General features: G+C 43.4%; 1 protein-coding gene across 3 annotated transcripts in view; it reads left to right on the top strand.

Annotated features, from left to right (window-relative positions):
• Positions 1 to 19886, top strand: part of carf (calcium responsive transcription factor) — a 90416-nt gene continuing 70530 nt past the window's right edge. The window contains exons 1-7 of one of the 3 annotated variants that reach the window (XM_033023617.1): positions 1 to 93; positions 1721 to 1845; positions 6848 to 6933; positions 11112 to 11236; positions 13951 to 14181; positions 15678 to 15798; positions 19328 to 19454. In XM_033023617.1, the coding sequence (XP_032879508.1) occupies positions 11126 to 11236; positions 13951 to 14181; positions 15678 to 15798; positions 19328 to 19454 (590 nt within the window). In that variant the 5' untranslated portion in view covers positions 1 to 93; positions 1721 to 1845; positions 6848 to 6933; positions 11112 to 11125. Of the gene's footprint in view, positions 94 to 1720; positions 1846 to 6847; positions 6934 to 10831; positions 11237 to 13950; positions 14182 to 15677; positions 15799 to 19327; positions 19455 to 19886 lie in introns of those variants that run through there. The other 2 variants (XM_033023615.1, XM_033023616.1) reach the window with 2 other exon arrangements.

Raw genomic sequence — 19886 nt, 5'->3', positions numbered from 1 at the left:
GCAGGCGCGGGTGGTGCGGGCCGGCCGGGGTGCGCATGCGCCCTACGCCGTTCCGGCTCTCCAATGGCGGACGCGTTGTGAAGCGAAGACGAGGTTGAGTAGACTCGTTCCGGCGCCGTGTGCCCGACCCGACTCGACCCGCGCCCCAGGCCCAGGCCCCGCACACACTCACACATCCCGCACACCACACACGGGGCACGGAGCCAACACCTACAAACTCGCGGCCACTGCAGGCGATTCTGCCCCCAGCCACGGGGAACAAAATGGCGCGAATACTGCGGGCTGTGCAGATTGGGGAGAGAGGGGAGAGGAGGGGGGCAGTCCCAGTCTGTGTGTCCCACTCCCAACTCCGTCACTCCCTGTCCCTATCCTATTCAGTCCCAGTCCCACTCTCAGTCAGTCCCAGTTCCTGTCACAGTGTGTCCCTGTCCCAGCCAGTCCATGTCCCAGTCCTAGTTCAAAGTCCCAGCCTCCCTCTGCACGATTTCCAGTTTAATGGCATTATTTCTCTAGCAGGATGCCCAAAACGGAAGCAGGGCCTCGACCCGAAATGTCACCCATCCCCTCTCTCGGACATGCTGCCTGTCCTGCTGAGTTACTCCAGCATAATCTAATCTAATCTAATCTGAATATAAATATTCTAGGTCTGGCCTCATCAACATCATGTCCAACAGTGACAAATGTCCCAACCACTCTTCAGTTCCCAGATGAACAGCATGCCCCAACCCCTTTTCACCATCCTATCCACGTGTGACGCTACAATGTACGTGTATTCCTACAACACACTCCAAGATCCTATCGTTCACTTTGAAGGTCCTGCTCTGTTTTGACATCCCAAATTCCCAATTTATATGAATTAAACCCCATTTGCCACTCTTGACATACTCGCCCATCTGATCATGATCCCACTAATTCTCAGACTAGCATCTTCACTGTCTTCGATGCTATCTATTTTAGTGTAATCTGTAAACTTGTACATTCTCATCCAAACCATAGATATAGATGACAAACTACAATAAACTCAGGCCCTGATGCTACCACTAGTCACAGGCCTCCAGTCCGAACATCACCCTTCATCATCCTCTTCTTCCTACATTTTTGGCAATTCTGTATCTGGGACCCCATGCGATCTAACCTTCCAGAGCAAACTATTGTGCGTAATCTTATCAAAGGTTTTTGCTAAAGACTCTGCTCTTCTTGGTTCCTTAAAAAAACACCATCAGATTTGAGAGACACAATCTCCCACACACAAAACCATGCCGCCATCATTAATCAACCCCTGCCTTTCCAGATGAATGTACATCTCATCCCTCTGAATTATTTTGATCAAGTGAAAGTTGTGGGTTTGTGGGTGTTTGGATCTTTCTTTAAAATTAAGATAGATTGTAAATGAGGGTCCTGAAGTAATTGTGGAATGACTCCTTTTTATTTCTCTTTGGTCCTTGCAAACTAAAGCTTTTGTTAGCAGTTAGCACAAATGTGAAGCCCTTTGGAATTCAAATTTTAAAGCACTAAACCCTCACATGATGCTGATAAATAAATAATTACCATTATTTCCTGTGGGAGTGCTTGCTATTTCTCTATTTTTAGAACACCTTTCAGTACCTATTTTGGAAGATTATATTTAAATGTTTGGCTTACTTGACCTTCCTAAGTAATTCATTTGCTTTAATTTGGTATTGTACTGATAATCCTGTGAATATTTCCACTGAATTTGCAGAGATTTATACTAAAGGAATCCCATGGTATATGGATAGAGGGCCTTCAGGAATGATTTACTCTGCTGCTGTGATAAAATTGTAAAGCTAGAAATGTGAAAGATGAGTTCCAGATTCAGTTTTAACTGTAAGTATGTTTATTCTTTAGAACTTACTTTGTTTAAAAAAAATTGTTTATTTGATATGAGTACTTATATTTAAATAAAAAAATGTTGGTAACCATCTTGATGGGTGAAATCTTATGCAGGATATTTATTGTATAGCATACCTTGCTGTTCCATCAGCATTTATCTCTTCTGTACCTTAACTCATTTAGATACCTCTTAAATCTTGTGAGAGTCTCTACCTCATCACCGCCTAGGGCAGTCCATTCCAAATGACAAACACCTAGGTAAAACAGTTCTTCCTCAGATCCCTTTGAAATTTTGTACCTTCATCTTGAACTCATAATTTAGTATACCTCAATCAGACTACCCCTCAGCCAAGGGACATAACCTCCAGGTTGCTCATAGTTGAAAGTCAACATATGAGCAGTCCCCAAGTTACAGAAAAGGTGACACACCAATTTTATACATATTTTCCCACAATTTTCAAATAATCTTTTAACACTGCTGATAGAAATACAATATATCATGGTATTAATGATTGGATGCAGTAAATACTCCATTACTTCAATTATGGGTAGTGTGTGAGCGATGAGATGATTAAATGAATTATAGCAGCTGTATGCAGAATGATACAATATGGACAGCTCTAGAAAATGGATGTTTCAGGTTTACAGAAAAAAATGATTTACGTACAGTTTTCAGGAACATAATCCTTGTATCTTGGGCCTGACTGCCTTTACTGGCAAATCTCTGATCTCTGGCGAATCATTCTTAACCACCCTCTCCTGTATAATCAGGTCTTTCCTTGAGTGTGGCGACCAGAATTATTTACTGTATTCCAGCTGTGGCCTAACCAATATTTTAGAACCATAAACTCCCTGGACTTGCATTCAATGCTGCAGGTGTTGAAGGCATATACTTTGTGTTCTTTCTTCACCACCTTTTCTACTTGTGCTTCAATTTAGAGATTGTTGGATTTACACAGCCTTTTTTCCCTCCGTAGTCCCCTGGGCTTTACCATTCATTGTTTATGTCCTCATCTTGTCAGTTTTCCCAAAATATAACGGCAACACAGGCCCGGGTTAATTCCCCATCTCTGATTTGTGGAGTTTGTGCCTTCTCCTTGTTTCCACATGGGTCTCCTCTGATGTTTTAGTTTCCTCCCACGCCCCACAAAGACATTCAGGTTGGTAGCTTAATTGGTCATTGAAAGTGCGTTAAATCTGGGTGAGTTAATGTGAATGTGGGGAGAATAACAGAAAATGGGATTGATGTAGGATTAATGTAAGTGGGATGTGAGACCTTAAACCCACAAGGTCCCACAATCTCATCAGAGACCTTATCAAAGGTTTTATTGATGTATAGATCAACTGCATTGCCCATCAATATACCTTGTTTCCCATTTGAAAAGTTAAATTAAATCGTTCAGACAGTATATCCCTTAACAAGACCATACAGATAATTAATTCTTGCCTTTTCAAGTGTATATTAATCTTGTCTCTCAGATATTGAAATAAATCTGATACATTAAGTTTAGTTCAGAGATACAGCGTGGAAGGTCCTTTGTATCACTAAGTCTGCACGGATCAATAATCACCCTACACTAGTTCTATCCTACACACTAAAGACAATTTACATAAGCCAATTAATCTACAAACCTGCATGTATTTGGAATGTAGGAAGAAACCGCAGAACCCGAGAAAACTCACATAGTCACAGAGAGAACGTACAAAGTCCATACAGACAGCACCTGTAGTCAGGATCGAACCCGGGTCTCTGGCGCTGTAAAGGTCAACTCCACCACTGCATTATGGCAGATTTTGAAATTCCCTGCCACTATAAATCCTATTATTCTTTCATCTCTCTGATATCCTTACATATCAGCCGTATCTGCCACTGTCTTACATCCTGAGCAACGTCCTATATTTGTTTACAAGCTCTGTGCAAAATGCCTCATTTGAAGAGCTGTCTAGGATATTCTCCCTCGTTATCTCTTAGGCACATTTTTATTAGTGGCTATTACACTGTCAGCAACATGGTCATCCTTTTTTTCATTATAACAATAAAATATGAGACTGATAAAATAATTTTATGATTTGAATTCCAAGGAATACCATGTTCCAAATTGATGTTTAATTTAATGGAAAACCTGCCGGTTTTGTCACATGCATCATGGAAGTGATGAGTGGCACCAGGCTTGTGCATATAGGTAGAACTGGTAATGCTGTAACATGGTAATAGGTAGTATTAAGACATCAACATTGGCTTGTGCCTGAGATTTGTTCTGATGTTGTTCCGTTGTTACTCTCCGTATCACATTGGGAAGAATGCTGAGTTTGGTCTTTTAGAGGACACCAGAACAGTTTAAGTGCAAAATGTTGCATATAAAATATGTGAATGTAGTATTTAATTCCATTTATAAAAAGAATGACATTGACGCAATATAAAAATGGTTTTCAACAGTGAAAGCCGCACAGTATTCAATTCATGTCCATTAGTTAATATTTTAGCAATGGTATTTGTTATGGATGGAATGCTGTTTGGTGAAGTTGTAGGGTTGGTAATTTATTATTGAAGTTTAAGTTATGTTTAAATATGAGCCTGCAGAATATTAAGCTATGCTATGATAGAACATCAAGCTCGCTTTAGGAAGACAGACACAGAGGATCAGCTGTGAGATGAACAGAATTGTGCAGAATAACTTTTATTCAAAGCATGTCCTGATGAAAAATCAACTTGACATACAAACTTTGCTTCTCCACATGCAAGGCTTTCTATTTTCATTCAGAATTCTAGCATCGACAGTGTTTGTTTTTGTTTACTCTCATATTATTTAAGTGATGTCTTTTGGTTTGGTACAAATATGCAATTTTTCCCAGTTTGGTGCAGTTGCTACAATGAAATAGCAGAATTTATGCAGTGAGATTGAGTTTAAAATTGTTTAATTGTCATGCTGATTCTAAAGGGCCTGTCTCACTTTCACGACCTTTTTTACTCGTGGACATTTTTCATCAGGCTAGAAAAACGCCCCGACCTACTTGATGCCACGAGTACCTACGACTAGCATCACGACCTACCTACGACCTTGTGACGACCATGCTGCGAGTACGAGTCACGGGCAAACTCGGCAGAGGTTGTGAATTAGGTCGTGAAAGTGGGACAGGCCCTTTAGTTACGTTACATGCATATCTGGTTCACAGGTTTAATTGTATCTACATTTTGACTATTAACCAGCATCTGCAGTTCTTTGTTTCTACATTTTGACTATTAACTAACGTCTGCAGTTCTTTGTTTCTACATTTTCACTTTTAACCGGTATCTGCAGTTCTTTGTTTCTACATTTTGACAATTAACTAGCATCTGCAGTTCTTAGTTTTTATATTTTGACTATTAAACCACATCTGCAGTTCTTTGTTTCTACATTTTTTACTGCAAAAGATCTCGACCTGAAACGTTACCTGTTCATGTTCTCCAGAGATGCTGCCTGACCTGCTGAATTACTGCAGAACTTTGTCTCCTTTTGTGGTTCACAAAGAACAAGGAGAGTTGCTGCCTCACAGATTTATAGTTCACGTTGAATCCTGACCTATTTATGTGGAGGAAAGAACTGTAGATGCTGGTTTAAATCGACGATAGACACAAAATGCTGGAGTAACCAGCCTGTCCCACTGAGCTTCTCCTGCATTTTGTGTCAATCTTCGATTTAAACCAGCATCTGCAGTTCTTTCCTACACCAGAGATGCTGCCTGTCCCGCTGAGTTACTCCAACATTTTGTGTCTATCTTCTATTTATGTGGAGTTTGTATAGCCTTCCTGTGACCACGTGTTTTTTTCTCCAGGTATTCTCGTTTCTTCCCACAACACAGATAAGTGCATGTTGATTTGTTAATTGGCCATAGTAAATTGCCCTCATGATTAGGTGGTCATTAGGATCTAGGGGGAGTTGATGAAAATGTTGGAATAAAACAATTTGAATGAATGTAAGAATAGTGTAAATGTGTGGTTGATGGTTGATGGCAGCGTGACGGGCCTGTTTCCTCGTGTTATCTCTATGATTCAGATTCTAAAATGATAATTTCACAGGATATTAATTTTTGTTTTAAAATGCCAGGAACATATAGATATAGTTAGAACCAGACAAATGTTATGTTATAGAGTCATGCAGTACGTAAACAGGCCCTTGGCCAAACTTGTCCATGCCCCATCTAAGCTAGTCCATTTGCCTGCGTTTGGCACATATGCCTCAAAACCTTTCCTATCCATGTATTTATCCAAATATCTTTTAAATGCGGTTACTGTACCTGCCTTAAATACTTTCTCTGGCAGCAGCTCATTCATACATCCACCACCCTCTGTTTAGAAAAAGCTCCCTCAGGTTCCTATTAAATCTTTACCATTGTACCATAAAGCGATGGCCTCTGGTTCTTGTTTCCCCTACCCAGAAAAAAAATCAGGGCATTCACTCTATTATTTCCCTCATGATTTTACACAGCTCTTTAAGATCACCCCTCAGCCTCTTGTGCTCCAAGGAATAAAGTTCAAACCTGCCCAACCACTCCCTTTAGCTCAGATCCTTGAGTTCTAGCAATATCCTTGTAAATCCTCTCTGCACTATTCCCAGCTCAGTGGCATCTTTCCAGTTCAAGAACAGTGATTGAGAAAGTAAATTGCTGTTATCGTAAATTGGAGAAACAGGTCTTCTATACCCGATCAATTAAAGAGGTGTGTGTGTGACATGTTTGAAAGCAAATTTTCAACTAGACCCTTGGCATTTGTGATTATTTTCGTGACAAGCAGAGATGTTGTATCAATTTAAAGTACGACTATGCAATTATCTTGCTGGGAAATAAAGTGTTATCCTTATTCACGGATAGGATTTATAGTAAATTGTATAACTGAATATGCACTAAGGACCAGAGAACAGAGAAAAGTTTGTACAAATTGTTTTGAATTTTGTTGCCTACTTTGTTAATGAGCAGATATACTTCTTGCCATAATGTAAAATGTTGCTAATTCTATCAGCAAACCAATACAGAGAAGATTCAAGATCTTGAAAAGAATTTGGACAATTAAGTGGATTGGCCAACGAATAGTGGATGGATTTTAGTGTAAGTAAATACAAGAAAATTCACATTGTTAGAGTAACCATAAGGAATAAAAACTCAAGAACTCAGAACTGCTGGAAATACTCAGCTGGTCAGGCTGCACCTGTGGGAAGAAAAAGAAAGCGAATGTTTCAGATTGGAGACCCTTTGACAGACATTTCTCCGACCTGAAACATTAATTCTGTGTCTCTTCAGCATGACCTGCTGACTATTTCCAGCATTTTCTGTTGATGCTTTAGATTTTATGTGTTTTTTTCATTTTCAGCAAATGTTTACGAAGGATTCAATCATAATGCCAAAAAGCTTGCAGCAAAATAACGAAAACCTCCGAATAGCGGCCATTTTTTCGGTCCTTGAAGAAAGGTCCTTGAAAACGTTCACCGAGGGCGGCCCGCAGAGGTGACAGCGGAACCTCCGGTCGGTCCTCGAAGAAAGGGGAACTAAATCCCCATTCATAAAAGAGAAGATGAGGGTATATTGCGCGGGAGGGTTAATAATTGACAATATGCTGCTGCTTGCCCGCTGAATTAAAAAGTTCCCACGCAAGACTCACGAAACACTGTATATCGTGAGTCTACCGTGGGAACTTTTTAATTCAGCGGGCAGGCAGCAGCAGATTGTCGCTCGCTTCAGTATCACCCCACCTACACCCCTCTGCTTCCCGGCCATGTGTGTGACCCCTTCCCTCCCCTCTCCAGCTCCCCGCCCATTGCACCGGCGCGGGGGCTTTGCACTGTCTTCACGTCGGCGATTGCAGCAGGACCGTGTCAGGACCAATTGGACACCGACCACCAGGCCCACTGCAAGCACGGAGATCCCAGAGACCAGCAGCCCAGCCCAGCCCCACTCCAACTACAGAGGAACCTGGGTTGCGGATGACGGGGCGCAGCTCGGGGCGTCGTAGGGGCCCATCGGGGAGCGGCCACTCAAAGCCACGCCGGGAGATGTAGGGCCCTGCCCCGGTCTTGATGTTGGAGCCCCCGGCGGGCGCTAGCAAGTCCGCGGCAATTTACAGCCGCGCCGGGCGTTGTAAGGCCCCCCTCCAGGTCACTCTCAACCTCTATGATGTTTGCTCTCAACCCCGTAATTCGGGCGGGAGAAGTCGCCGTTGCCGGTGCCCCGCAAAGCAGTCTCCCACCGGAGACCCGCGAGCTCCCGGTGTCACCATCCACCGGAGTCGGGTCGCAGCAGCTCGCCCCCGCAACTCTCCACGCTCCGAAGCTGGCTAGCTCCACGGAGGTAGGTCCGTAGGTCCACAGCTCCCACCGCCGCCCACCGACCCCCAGGCCCACTGCAAGCACGGAGATCCCAGAGCCCACAGCCCAGGCAGCAGACTTCAGCCAGCCCCGCTCCAACTCCAGGAGGAAACAAGTTAGGGGCAGAGCTGAGGTGGTGCAAAGGTACGTCCTTGTTCTTGGGGTGTGGCGGAGATGAGGGGGCGCAGCTCGGGCTGTGGGCGAACTGCCACTTGTCGCTGTAGCGGCCAAAGATCATAGAGGAGCTCCTCTATGGATCTTTGGTAGCGTCCCATCGGGAGCGGATTCCTCTGGAGTTGGAGGGGAGGGGGGTATTGTGCTGTTTGATCGCCCCCTGCTATCCCAGGACAGGGAGACACAGCGGCTTTTTAGACTGGTGGGCAATCACTTTCCAAAGTTCTGCCACACAGTCAGTACACTTCTCCTACACTGTATTTCATACAAACATTTATTCTGCAAGAAAAAACGACATTGAAGACTCAAACTCGCGATCGAGTAACTGCCAGGGATCAAGGCGCAAACTCGCGACCTGGCGGATATGAGCCGAGCACTCTACCACTGAGCCAGCCATTAAAATCTACGCTAAATAATTTCCATTCCGAAGACCGACAAATTCTGAATTACGAAAAGTGTCTGGTCCCAAGGCTTTCGGATAAAAGGTTGTGCACCTGTAATGCCAAAAAGCTTGAGCAAATAATCTTTTGAAATTGTTCATTTAAAAAAACACCTCTTTCACACCATCTTGGATTCTGCAGAAACCTTTTTGGAAAGACTCACTACTTTGTTTTACCATCCACAAATATAATTCTATCCTGTACCTGCCTTCTCTCCATACCGCCTGGATCCCTTTAGCCACAAGGGCCACATCTAACTCCCTCTTAAATATAGCCAATGAACTGGCCTCAACTAACTTCTGTGGCAGAGAATTCCAGAGATTCACCACTCTCTGTGTGAAAAAATGTTTTTCTCATCTCAGTCCTAAAAGATTTCCCCCTTTATCCTAAACTGTGACCCTTGTCTGACTTCCCAACATCGGGAACAATCTTCCTGCATCTAGCCTGTCCAACCCCTTATGAATATTGTAAGTTTCTATAAGGACCCCCCTCAATCTTCTAAATTCTAGCGAGTACAAGCCGATCTATCCAGTCTTTCTTCCTGAAAGTCCTGACATCCCAGGAATCATGTGAAGAGGTCCAGGAAAAATGTCATAGTCTTTAGTTTAGTTCAGAGATACAGCGCGGAAACAGGGCCTTCAGCCCACCGAGTCTGCACTGACCAGTGATCCCCGCACATTAGCACTATCTACACACACGAAGGACCATTTTAAAATATTTACCCCAAGCCAATTAACCTACAAACCTGTATGTCTTTGGCGTGTGGGTGGAAACCAAAGATCTTGGAGAAACCCATCCAGGTCACGGGGAGAACGTACAAACTCCATACAGAAAGCACCCGTAGTCAGGATCTAACCCAGGGCTCTGGCGTTGTAAGGCAGCAACTCTACCACTGCGCCACCGGGCCACTCTCTAAGATGTCATTCAGTACCTTGTTCCTTTAAGGGAATCAACAGTCATCAGTATATCTTTCCTGAGTAATCATGCATGCATGAGTCTTTGACAGTGAATATCGGCAGGATATTCTATCGTAAGATAGTGTGACAGCTAAAGGATCCAATCTACGCATAGCTTTTCATGAGCAACTGATTAATAGATTTTCATGCCAGTATTCTGGCTGATAATCTTGCTGAATATTACTGTAATTGGAACAAGCATATGCCAGAAAGACAATGTTCCCATCTCATTTATCCATCAGGCAGAATGATTGGTCTTATTTTTATGTAGTTTGTAGCATTGTTTTTATTACCTTCTACAGTGAGTTTCTGCTCATAATATTCTTAGTAAGTTTGTGGAGGGCACTAAATTGGTGGTAGAGTGTACAGCAAAGAAGGTTATCTCTGATTACAACGGGACCTTGATCAACTGTGGTGATGGGCCGTGGAATGGCAACTGCAGTTTAATTCAGATCAATGCAAGGTGTTGTATTGTGGTAGGACAAACCAGGGCATGCCTTACACAGCAATCGGCAGGGTACAGGGGTATGCTTTAGAAACAGAAAGACCCATAGGTACAGATACATAGTTCCTTGAACATGGCGACACAGGAGGACAGGATGATGAAGAAGACGTTTGGCATGCTAGCCCTCATAGGTCATGATATACAAGATGTTGGCAGGACCACATTTGGAGTGCTGTTCACAGTTCTGGACAACCTACTGTAGAAAGAATGGCATTAAAGGGAAAGGGTGCTAAATGGATCTGCATGGCTGTTACTCTGCCTGGAAAGCTTGAGTTATTAGGAGAGTCTTTTTTCCCTGGAGCGTAGACAACCTTATATAAAATTATATAAAATAATGTAATTATATAAAATAATGAGGGGCATAGATAGGGTGAATAGCCACCTTTTCCTAAGATAGGGGAATCTAAATCTAGAAGGCATAGGTTTAAGGTTAGAGGGTAAAGATTTAGAAGAGCTCTCGGAAGTGTGTGTGTGTGGGGGGGGGGCAACATTTTCACACACAGGGTGCACACATGGAACAAACTGCCAGAGGAAGTGGCTGAGGTGTATGACATGTAAAATACACTAGGACAGGTACATAGATAGGATAGGTTTGAAGATATGGGCCAGGTGCAGACACGTGAGATTAGCTCGGTTAGGCAACTTGGTTGGCTTGGTGAATTGAGCAGAAGGGTTTTTATCCATGCCTTATGACTATGTTAAATTCATATTTTGTATTCATTTTTGTTTTACCCCTCAAATTCCTTTTATGAATTTCAATCTCCTCTTTTTTGCTGTCTTGCGTAGTTAAATATTTCAACTTGATTTGTTAATATTATTTGGCCATCGCAGTTTTAACTCTTTGTTTCAGTGGTTATTTCTGAGATGGAAGAAGATGTCAGTCAGGACGAAGTCAGTATTCAGAAGGGCACAACATTATTGGGATCTAATTCTGACATAACTGAGGAATCTGAGGCAGAGCAACACGTTTTCCAGGTAAGATAACGGAAGGAGGAGCAAGATACACCAGAAATGTATAGCAAGTCAGTCAGTAAATATGGAGGAAAGAAACAAATGAATGATTTTGGTTACAGAACTTTCCTCAAACATTTCTTCTGGAGAATGTTGAGGATAAAATAAATACTTAATTGAACGTGATGTAACTTTTGGGCCAGATATTTCTCATAGCAACCTGATTCTAATTCCAGTGGCAAAACTCAGGAGGGAATTGTGCTGGAGAAGGCCTGCTTCTGACATACTCTGGAAAGTTTTGACAGCAAGCAAAATGCTGACTCTGCTACGTTACCAAATCTGTCAGGGATTTAAAAAATCTCTGCGTATGGTATTCAGATCTTTTAAAAATCTGAAAACGTGAATAATTGTGCAGGAAAGAACTGCAGATGCCGGTTTAAACCGAGGGTAGACACAAAATGCTGGAGTAACTCAGCGGGACATGCAGCATCTCTGGAGAGAAGGAATGGATGACGTTTCGGGTTGAGACCCTTCTTTAGACTAGACCCGAAACGTCACCCATTCCTTCTCTCCAGAGATGCTGCCTGTCCCGCTGAGTTACTCCAGAATTTTGTGTCTACCTTCAACATGAATAATTGATTATTTTTTAGAGATTAAGAACCTCACAGCTCTTTCCAGTTGAAATCAATGATGACTATCTAACCTGGCAAAAGAGTATGGAGCTAATATTCCACAGCTAAAATGTTGATCGCAATAAAATGAGCTTCGTGGCTGGACTCATTGAGAATTCCACTAGTAGACTAATTGACAAATATTACCTTTACAATTGTCTAATGAGCTTGTTTTTGTTTGATGCGATAGAACTGTAAGCATTTGCTGACAAAATCTGAGCCAATGTATCTTTCATTGTTGCTCTATTGAATTGAATTGAATACCTTTATTGTCATTCAGACCTTACGGTCTGAACGAAATTTCGTGCCTGCAGTCATACATACAATCATACAATAATAAACAACACTGAACACAAATTAACATCCACAACAGTGTATCCTCCAAGCACCTCCTCACTGTGGTGGAGGCAAAAACCTTAGGGCTGCAGTCTCTTCCCTCCTCTTCTCCCTCTGCGCTGAGGCGATTCCCCACCGGGCGATGGCACAAACAGTCCCGCGGCTCATTGAACCCCGCAAACGGGCCGGCTCAAACACCGCGGCCCGGGGTGGTCGAAGCTGCCGCCCTCCAGTCCAGCGGACGCAGCCGCTGGCCCGCGGCTGAACCCAGGACTCAGGTCACCGCCGCCAGAACGCCGTCCCAGCCACCGGAGCACCGTTCCAGCCCCGAGCCGGATCGCCCTCATGTGAGTGCCGTTCCTCCCTCGAGCTGGGCCGCTCCAACGGGAGTGCCGTTCCTCCCTCGAGCTGGGCCGCTCCGACGGGAGTGCCGTTCCTCCCTCGAGCTGGGCCACTCCGACGGGAGTGCCGTTCCTCCCTCGAGCTGGGCCGCTCTGACGGGAGTGCCGTTCCTCGAGCTGGGCCGCTCCGACGGGAGCGCCACAGCCCCTCACGGGAGAGTCTCAGCCCCTCGCCAGGCCGCCCTCACGGGAGCATCACAGCCCCTCACGGGAGCGCCGTTCCAGCCCCGAGCTGGGCCGCCCTCACGGGAGCGAGCCCAGGGTGAGTCCTGACTGGCTGCCTCCGGAGTCTCGAGGTCGCCAGCTCCGCCATTAGGCCTCAGCGCAGACGGAGGCAGAGAAGGGGGATACGACAAAAAAGTCGCATTCCCCCGAAGCGAGAGACAGCAAGCCCCGTTTCAACCCCCCCCCCCCCCCCCCCCCCCCCACATAAACACAACCTAAAAACCAAAAACTTAACTAGACAAAACGAAAAAAAAAAAAAACACAAAAAAGTAAAGACAAACGGACTGCAGGCGAGCCGCAGCCGTTCACCAGCGCCGCCACTTCCGGTACGTGTGATGTTGAGGTTTTTGGGAATGGTGTTAGTGATATCTTCCTGCATTTTTGTTCAGTTTCTGCTTAATGCTTTCTTTAGTGGTAGAATTGAGATTAAGTTGTCTTGCCAACTGATATATGGCCACATTGTCCACAGTTGCAATAAATATTCTTCCACGTAAAATAAAGGGCCTGTCCCACTTTCAAGACCTAATTCACGACCTCTGTCGAATTTGCCCTTGACTCATACTCGCAGCATGGTCGTCACGAGGTCGTTGGAGGTCTTAGGTAGGTCGTAGGCAGGTCGTGATGCTAGTCGTCGGTACTCGTGGCACCAAGTAGGTCGGGGCGTTTTTCTAGCCTGATGAAAAATGTCCACGAGTAAAAAAGGCCGTGAATTAGGTTGTGAAAGTGGGACAGGCCCTCTAGGTTCCTTCAGCTAAGATTATTATAGATCAGGGGTTCCCAACCTATTTTGTCCCGTTTACCCCTGGCAACTGTAATAGCACATAACAATGTTATTTCATTTATTTATGAACAACTAATGATGAACAGATACTGGTATACCAGAACCAAACACAGTCAGTCAATGAGAAAAAATATGTACAAATCCAGAACCAACAAATTTACTCCGTGGGTAGGCAAAATTTACCTCCTTGGGGTAAATTTACCCCAGGTTGGGAACCCTTGTTATAGACGTTCAACAATAAGAGCATAACAATCCTCTCTTGCTACTGTTTTAAGTACAAAAGTCACTAAATTCAGTTTTATGTTTATTAAAAAAAATTTAAAGCAATTGGCTTGGATAGATGATGGCGATTCGGCATTTGGAAGGAGCGATCCAATCACTGTCATTCCTATCACGGTACATATTACGGATGGCTCGGGCGCCCATCAGAATCCTACGGTACAGGTGTCACAGCAGTCACAGACACGATCTACTGAGCAGTTCCAACTGATGGATCCAAATGGTCATCCTATCCAGTACGAGCTTCAATCACTGGGGGATACAAATGCACGCATGGTGAGTAACAAACAGCACACATGATAAAAATGATTTAAATTTAAATTGTATGTTTCACTTTGCTGCATCAAATAGTGGTTAGTAGAAGTAATGAAGGGTACATAATTGCACACATTTTATTAATATTAAAAATCTGCATATATTGAAGCATATCAATGAAAAACCCAGAACATTAATCCTTATCCACAAAATAATGGTGAAATTGTGGCTAAAATGATTAGACAAAAGCTACTTTTCTTTATGGGAGTAGCCTTTTGGCTCCAGGAAAAATAAATGGTAGAATCTTTATATTTGGAGTCCAACTTTTTAATAATAGATCAAACTAGATTGCCAGTTTGCTCTATGTAGCAGATAACATAGAAACATAGAAAATAGATGCAGGAGGAGGCCATTCGGCCCTTCGAGCCAGCACCGCCATTCATTGTGTTCATGGCTGATCGTCCCGTATCAATAACCCGTACCTGCCTTCTCCCCATATCCCTTGACTCCACTAACCCTTAGAGCTCTATCTAACTCAATGCACCTCATACTTCATATAACCTCATGCACATTCCTCATATAACCTCATGCACATTCAACATTTTATACATTTAGTGTTTTAGATCCAGTCATCTTTTGTAGTTTACTTATGGATACCTTGATCAGTGACTTGGGCAAACCCAGTTTTGTAGTTGTTTGTCAGTTTCTGTGACTGACTTCAAAATCTGCATTGCTACCACAGCCGATTTCCAGCGAGGTACGTAAAGCCCCATCCCACTTTCACGATCTAATTCACGACCTCTGCCGTTTGCCCATGACTCATACTTGCAGCATGGTCGCCACGAGGTCGTAGGTGGTCGTACATAGGTCGTAGCAGGTTGTGATGCTAGTCGTAGGTACTCGTGGCATCAAGTAGGTCGGGGCGTATTTCTAGCCTGATGAAAAATGTCCTCAAGTAAAATAGGTCATGAATTAGGTCGTGAAAGTGGGACAGTCCCTTGATATGACTTTAAGAGGTTGGGCTAAAATTAATAAGACCTGGCTCAAAATTATTTTTGTTTGCTTCTTTCCATGTGGAGATAAAAGGTGAGTGCATCGTAGGGTCTATTTTCTATTGGATTAACATGATATATGGATAGAGTGGATGTGGCGAGGATGTTTCCACTAATGGGAGAGTCTGGGACTGGAAGTCATAACCTCAGAATTAAAGGACATTCCTTTAGGAAGGAGATGAGAGGAATTTCTTTAGTCAGACGGTGGTGAACCTGTGGAATTATTTGAAGGCTGTGGAGGCCAAGCATGGATATTTTTTAAGGCAGAGATAGATAGATTCTTGATTAGTTTAGGTGTCAGGGGATATGGGGAGAACACAGGAGAATGGGGTTAGGGAGAGATAAATCAGCCATGATTGAATGGCAGAGTAGATTTGATGGGCCGACTGGCCTAATTCTGCTCCTATCACTTATGATGTTATGAACCTATGATCTACCACAAGTACTGTTGGTTGCTCTTTCTAGATGATTGTTACTAGCCAGTCGGAGAATGGCCAGGTGCTCCATGTGATTCCATCCAATCAGCCTGGCGTTGCACAAGTTCTCATTCCACAGGGACAGCTTCTTGACATTACAAGTTCACATGGTAAGAACAATTATCTGGCATTTAAAATTATATGTGATTGTGTGTGTGCAAGTCATCTTATTAAAACCAAAGGAGTAACATGTGGTTGTATGATCAGCTCCAAAGATAATTGCTAGACAATGGGACAAATAAAGATGGAGAATAGGTAACAGCTACTTACTCCTAAATTAATACCTTCAACAGGGATTACTTGTTCATACCATAAAACTACACTTGATTTTTTTAATCAAATTTGTGCTTGACTAAAATATTCATGGTACACACCAGGTCTTTTATTGCTATCCTAAATAAAGAAAATAATGATAAATGGTGTTCAGCAAGAACCATTGTCACAATCATTAATAACAATTCATAATTGTACTGGGAAATGATTATCAAATGATTGTCAGAAGAATTTTTATCTTTGGCGTATAGAAGAATAGAAGTTAAAAATAATTGTCACATTTTGTTATGATTGCCAAAGTTGAACGAAGGTATAAACCCCCCCCCCCCCCCCCCCCCCCCCCCACTTTATATATTAGGAAAAAATACCAGAATGATCATTTTCATATTAAATCAGATACATTTTTCAACATCGTTCACAACTATAATTTCATGCCAACTGGTATATTTTATGAATTTATTGTAATCCATTACAGATTGGTTGGGAAAGTCGGAAGGAATGGTTAAATAAGAAATGCCTATAATGAACACAAATCTAAATTATTGAGTGTCCAGGTATTAGAATGTTCAAAAGTTCGGAGGTCTGTTTTATTGTCACATGTACCAATTAACGTACAGTGAAACTTGAATTACCATACAGCCATTAAAAAAAGCAACAAGACACACAACTACATAAAAGTCAACATAAACATCCACCACAGCAGATTCCCCACATTCCTCACTGTGATGGAAGGCAATAACATCTAATCTACTCCCTCTTTATTCTCCCGCGGTCGGGGCAGTCGAACCATCCGCAGTCGGGGCAGTCGAAGCTCCCGCATCGGGGCGGTCGAAGCTCCTGCAGCTTGGAGCTCCCGAAGTCGGTCTCTGACCAGGGACCACGAACTCCACGTTGTTAAAGTCAGCAGGCTCCTGCGGTTGGGGCTCCGAGGTCGATCCCCAACAGGGGATCGCAGCTCTGCTATGTTAAGTCCTGCAGGCTGGAGCTCCCGAAGTCCGTCTCCAGCAGAGGCTGCCAGCTCATCGATGTAAGAGATTTTAAAAATTGCACCTCCGTCGAGGTAAGAGATTTAAAAAAGTTTCCACCAACCGCCCCACCCCCCACATAAAATAAGCTAAAGAACACTAAAACATACATTCAACACATACTAAAAAACAACAGAGAAGGAAGGAATGAGACAGACTGTTGGCAAGGAGGTGGCCATTGCGGGCGCCACCGGGTGGAATTATGTTATATAATCTTAAAATTGTAGGTCTATGGTGGGGATGAGTATACAACATAGTTCCATCTGCTCACAAAGACAGAATTCTCCAATCCGGTTTATTTTCCAATTGCCTGTGTTAGGACCATATCCCTCTTTACTTTTACTATCCAATATACCTAGCCAAATATCTTTCAAAAGTTGTAATTATATCTGCCTCTACCATAAAATGTATCCCTTGGGTCTCCTTTAAATCTTTCCTCACTCACCTTACACCTATTTAGACCCACTTGCCTTGGGTAAAATGTCGGTGACTAAACATTTTCTCTGTGCCCATGTTGATTTTATAAATCTCTTTAAGATCACCCCTCAGCCTCCTTTCTGGTCTATCCAGTCTCTCCTGAGAACTCGTAGTTCTCCAGTCACTCCATCATCCTTGTGAATCTTTTCTGCGCTGTCTAGCTTAATAACATCCTCCCTTTAGTATTGCGCACTGAACTGTACACAATACTCCAAGTGTGGGCGATGCGACCGACGTTGCAGCGGCCTCTGCAGTCCGTCCGTCTGTCTTTTTTTTTTTTTTTTGTCCCGTTGAATGCATAGTTTGTTGTGGTTTTTATATTGTTTTTAGCTGTGTATATGGGGGGGGGGGGGAGGGGGGACTTTTAATCTCTTCCCTGTATGGGTGACCCGACATTTTCCCTGTCGGGTCTCTGTTGTCGTTGGGGCCTAGCACCATGGAGCGGCCTCCAACTGGAACGACCTGGGGGCTCCAGTCGCGTAGCCTGCGGACTTACCATCGTGGGGCTGGCCGGCTTCGGAACGTGGAGAGCTGTGGTGACGCGCGGCTGCGACCCGACTCCGGAGCAGCTCGGAGGCTCCAGCCGCAGGTCCGGTGGACGGTGACATCGGGAGCTCGCGGGTCTCTAGTGGGAGACCGCTTTTCGGAGCTCCCGCAACGGCGACTTCTCCCGCCCGAGTTGCGGGGTTGAAGATGACCCGGAGCGGGTCCTTACATCGCCCGGCCTTTAACGACCGTGGGACTTGCCATCGCCCGCCAGGGGCTTTAACATCGGGAGAAGAATGGAACACAGGGGAGAGACAAGACTTTTCCTTCCATCACAGTGAGGAGATTCACTGTGATGGATGTGTAAATTGTGTTGGTTGTGTGTCTTGGTTCTTTTCTTGTTATATGACTGCAGAAACCAAATTTCGTTTGAACTTCATTAATTGTATAATTGTAAGTGCGGTCTTGTACAGCTATAATATGTCTTCCTTACTCTGATACTCAATAGCCCATCCAATGTAAGCAAGCAGGGCAAACGCCATCTTTATTGTGCTTCCACTTTTTAATTTAATTTAAGAATAGTCTACCACATTTGAATTCTGGACAAACATTCTCAATACCCTCTGAGCTTTCTACATATATTGCTTTATACTATTCCTTGTAATTATTGAAGTCTTTCCTATTGGGAAATGTGTCCTGCTTGTCCATTCTAATGAAGCCACTTGTGACGTTAGACACCTCTCTTAATGATATGTGTGTGGGTATTTATGTTCTCATATTTCATATTTCCCATATTTTCTCTTGGTTGATGTTGACCCAAAGGGCCAAAAGGGTCGGTTTCCTTGCTATGTTGCTCCATGATATCTAGGATTTCCTTATTCCATAGGAGGTTATTCAGCCCAGTGAGTCGATGTTAGTTCTCAGAGCAATCGTATCAATCTCATCACCCTCACTTACTTTCTTGTAATCCATTATTATGGTCATCAACATCTCCATCACAACACCTCCACCCCCCCCCCCCCCCCCCAGGTTCTGTCACCACCTACCGATACTAGGGTAAAATGCACTGTTCAATTAACACAACAACTGGCTTGTTATTAAGATGCAGAAAATAAAAACCTGAGCAGAGGGGGGAACTCGTAGTTACGGGGAGAAAACTCCTTGTGAACAGCACAGATTAGGACTGAAATTAGGTTGCTGGAGATGAAAGGTGCAAAAATTATCTACTGTGTCACTGTGCCATCACTGTGATGAATGGTGAATGTTGTCATGCACACATCCCATGGTGGGGATTTTGTCTTTTCTGCATCGTGTTTGTTTTTATAACACTGAGGATGTGGTCTGATAGTTACATTTTGTATGTTGTATTTATTGGCAGATGCAACAGATGACAAACGGATAAGTGATGAACTTCAGACAGTGACTGTAGCTGCAATAGCAGATAACACTGGCTATGTTTTGCACCCACAGTCTTCACTAACTTTGCCCAAAAAGACTACAGTCAGGTATGAACAGGTTACATGCTTACATTAGGTAAAAATAATATTGAATTGCATATTCATGACATATTTTACTTTCTACCTCTATTTTCATCTAGTTAGCTCAGAGATCCTTATTTCTTATAACTTGAAAGATGGATTGACATGTTGATCTTTATCATGAATGTTAAATGCAAGGAAGAGGCATGTAAATTGACCAGAGGAAGCAGCAAACCAGAGGGATGGGAGAAATTTAGAATTCAGCAGAGGAGGATAAAGGGATTGATTAAGAGGAGGAAAATGTAGCATGAAAGAAAGCTTGCAGGGAATATACAAACTGACTATAAAAGCTTCTATAGATATTTGAAGTGCAAACGATTAGTGAAGACAAATGTAGGTCCCTTACAGTCAGAAACAGGTGGATATATAATTGTAAACAAGGAAATAGCAGACCAGTTA

The sequence above is a fragment of the Amblyraja radiata genome, chromosome 7, assembly GCF_010909765.2.
Source record: "Amblyraja radiata isolate CabotCenter1 chromosome 7, sAmbRad1.1.pri, whole genome shotgun sequence".
Taxonomy (NCBI): Eukaryota; Metazoa; Chordata; class Chondrichthyes; order Rajiformes; family Rajidae; genus Amblyraja; species Amblyraja radiata.
The sequence above is the reverse complement of the archived record's forward strand: the minus strand, read 5'-3'. Positions and strand labels throughout refer to the sequence as shown.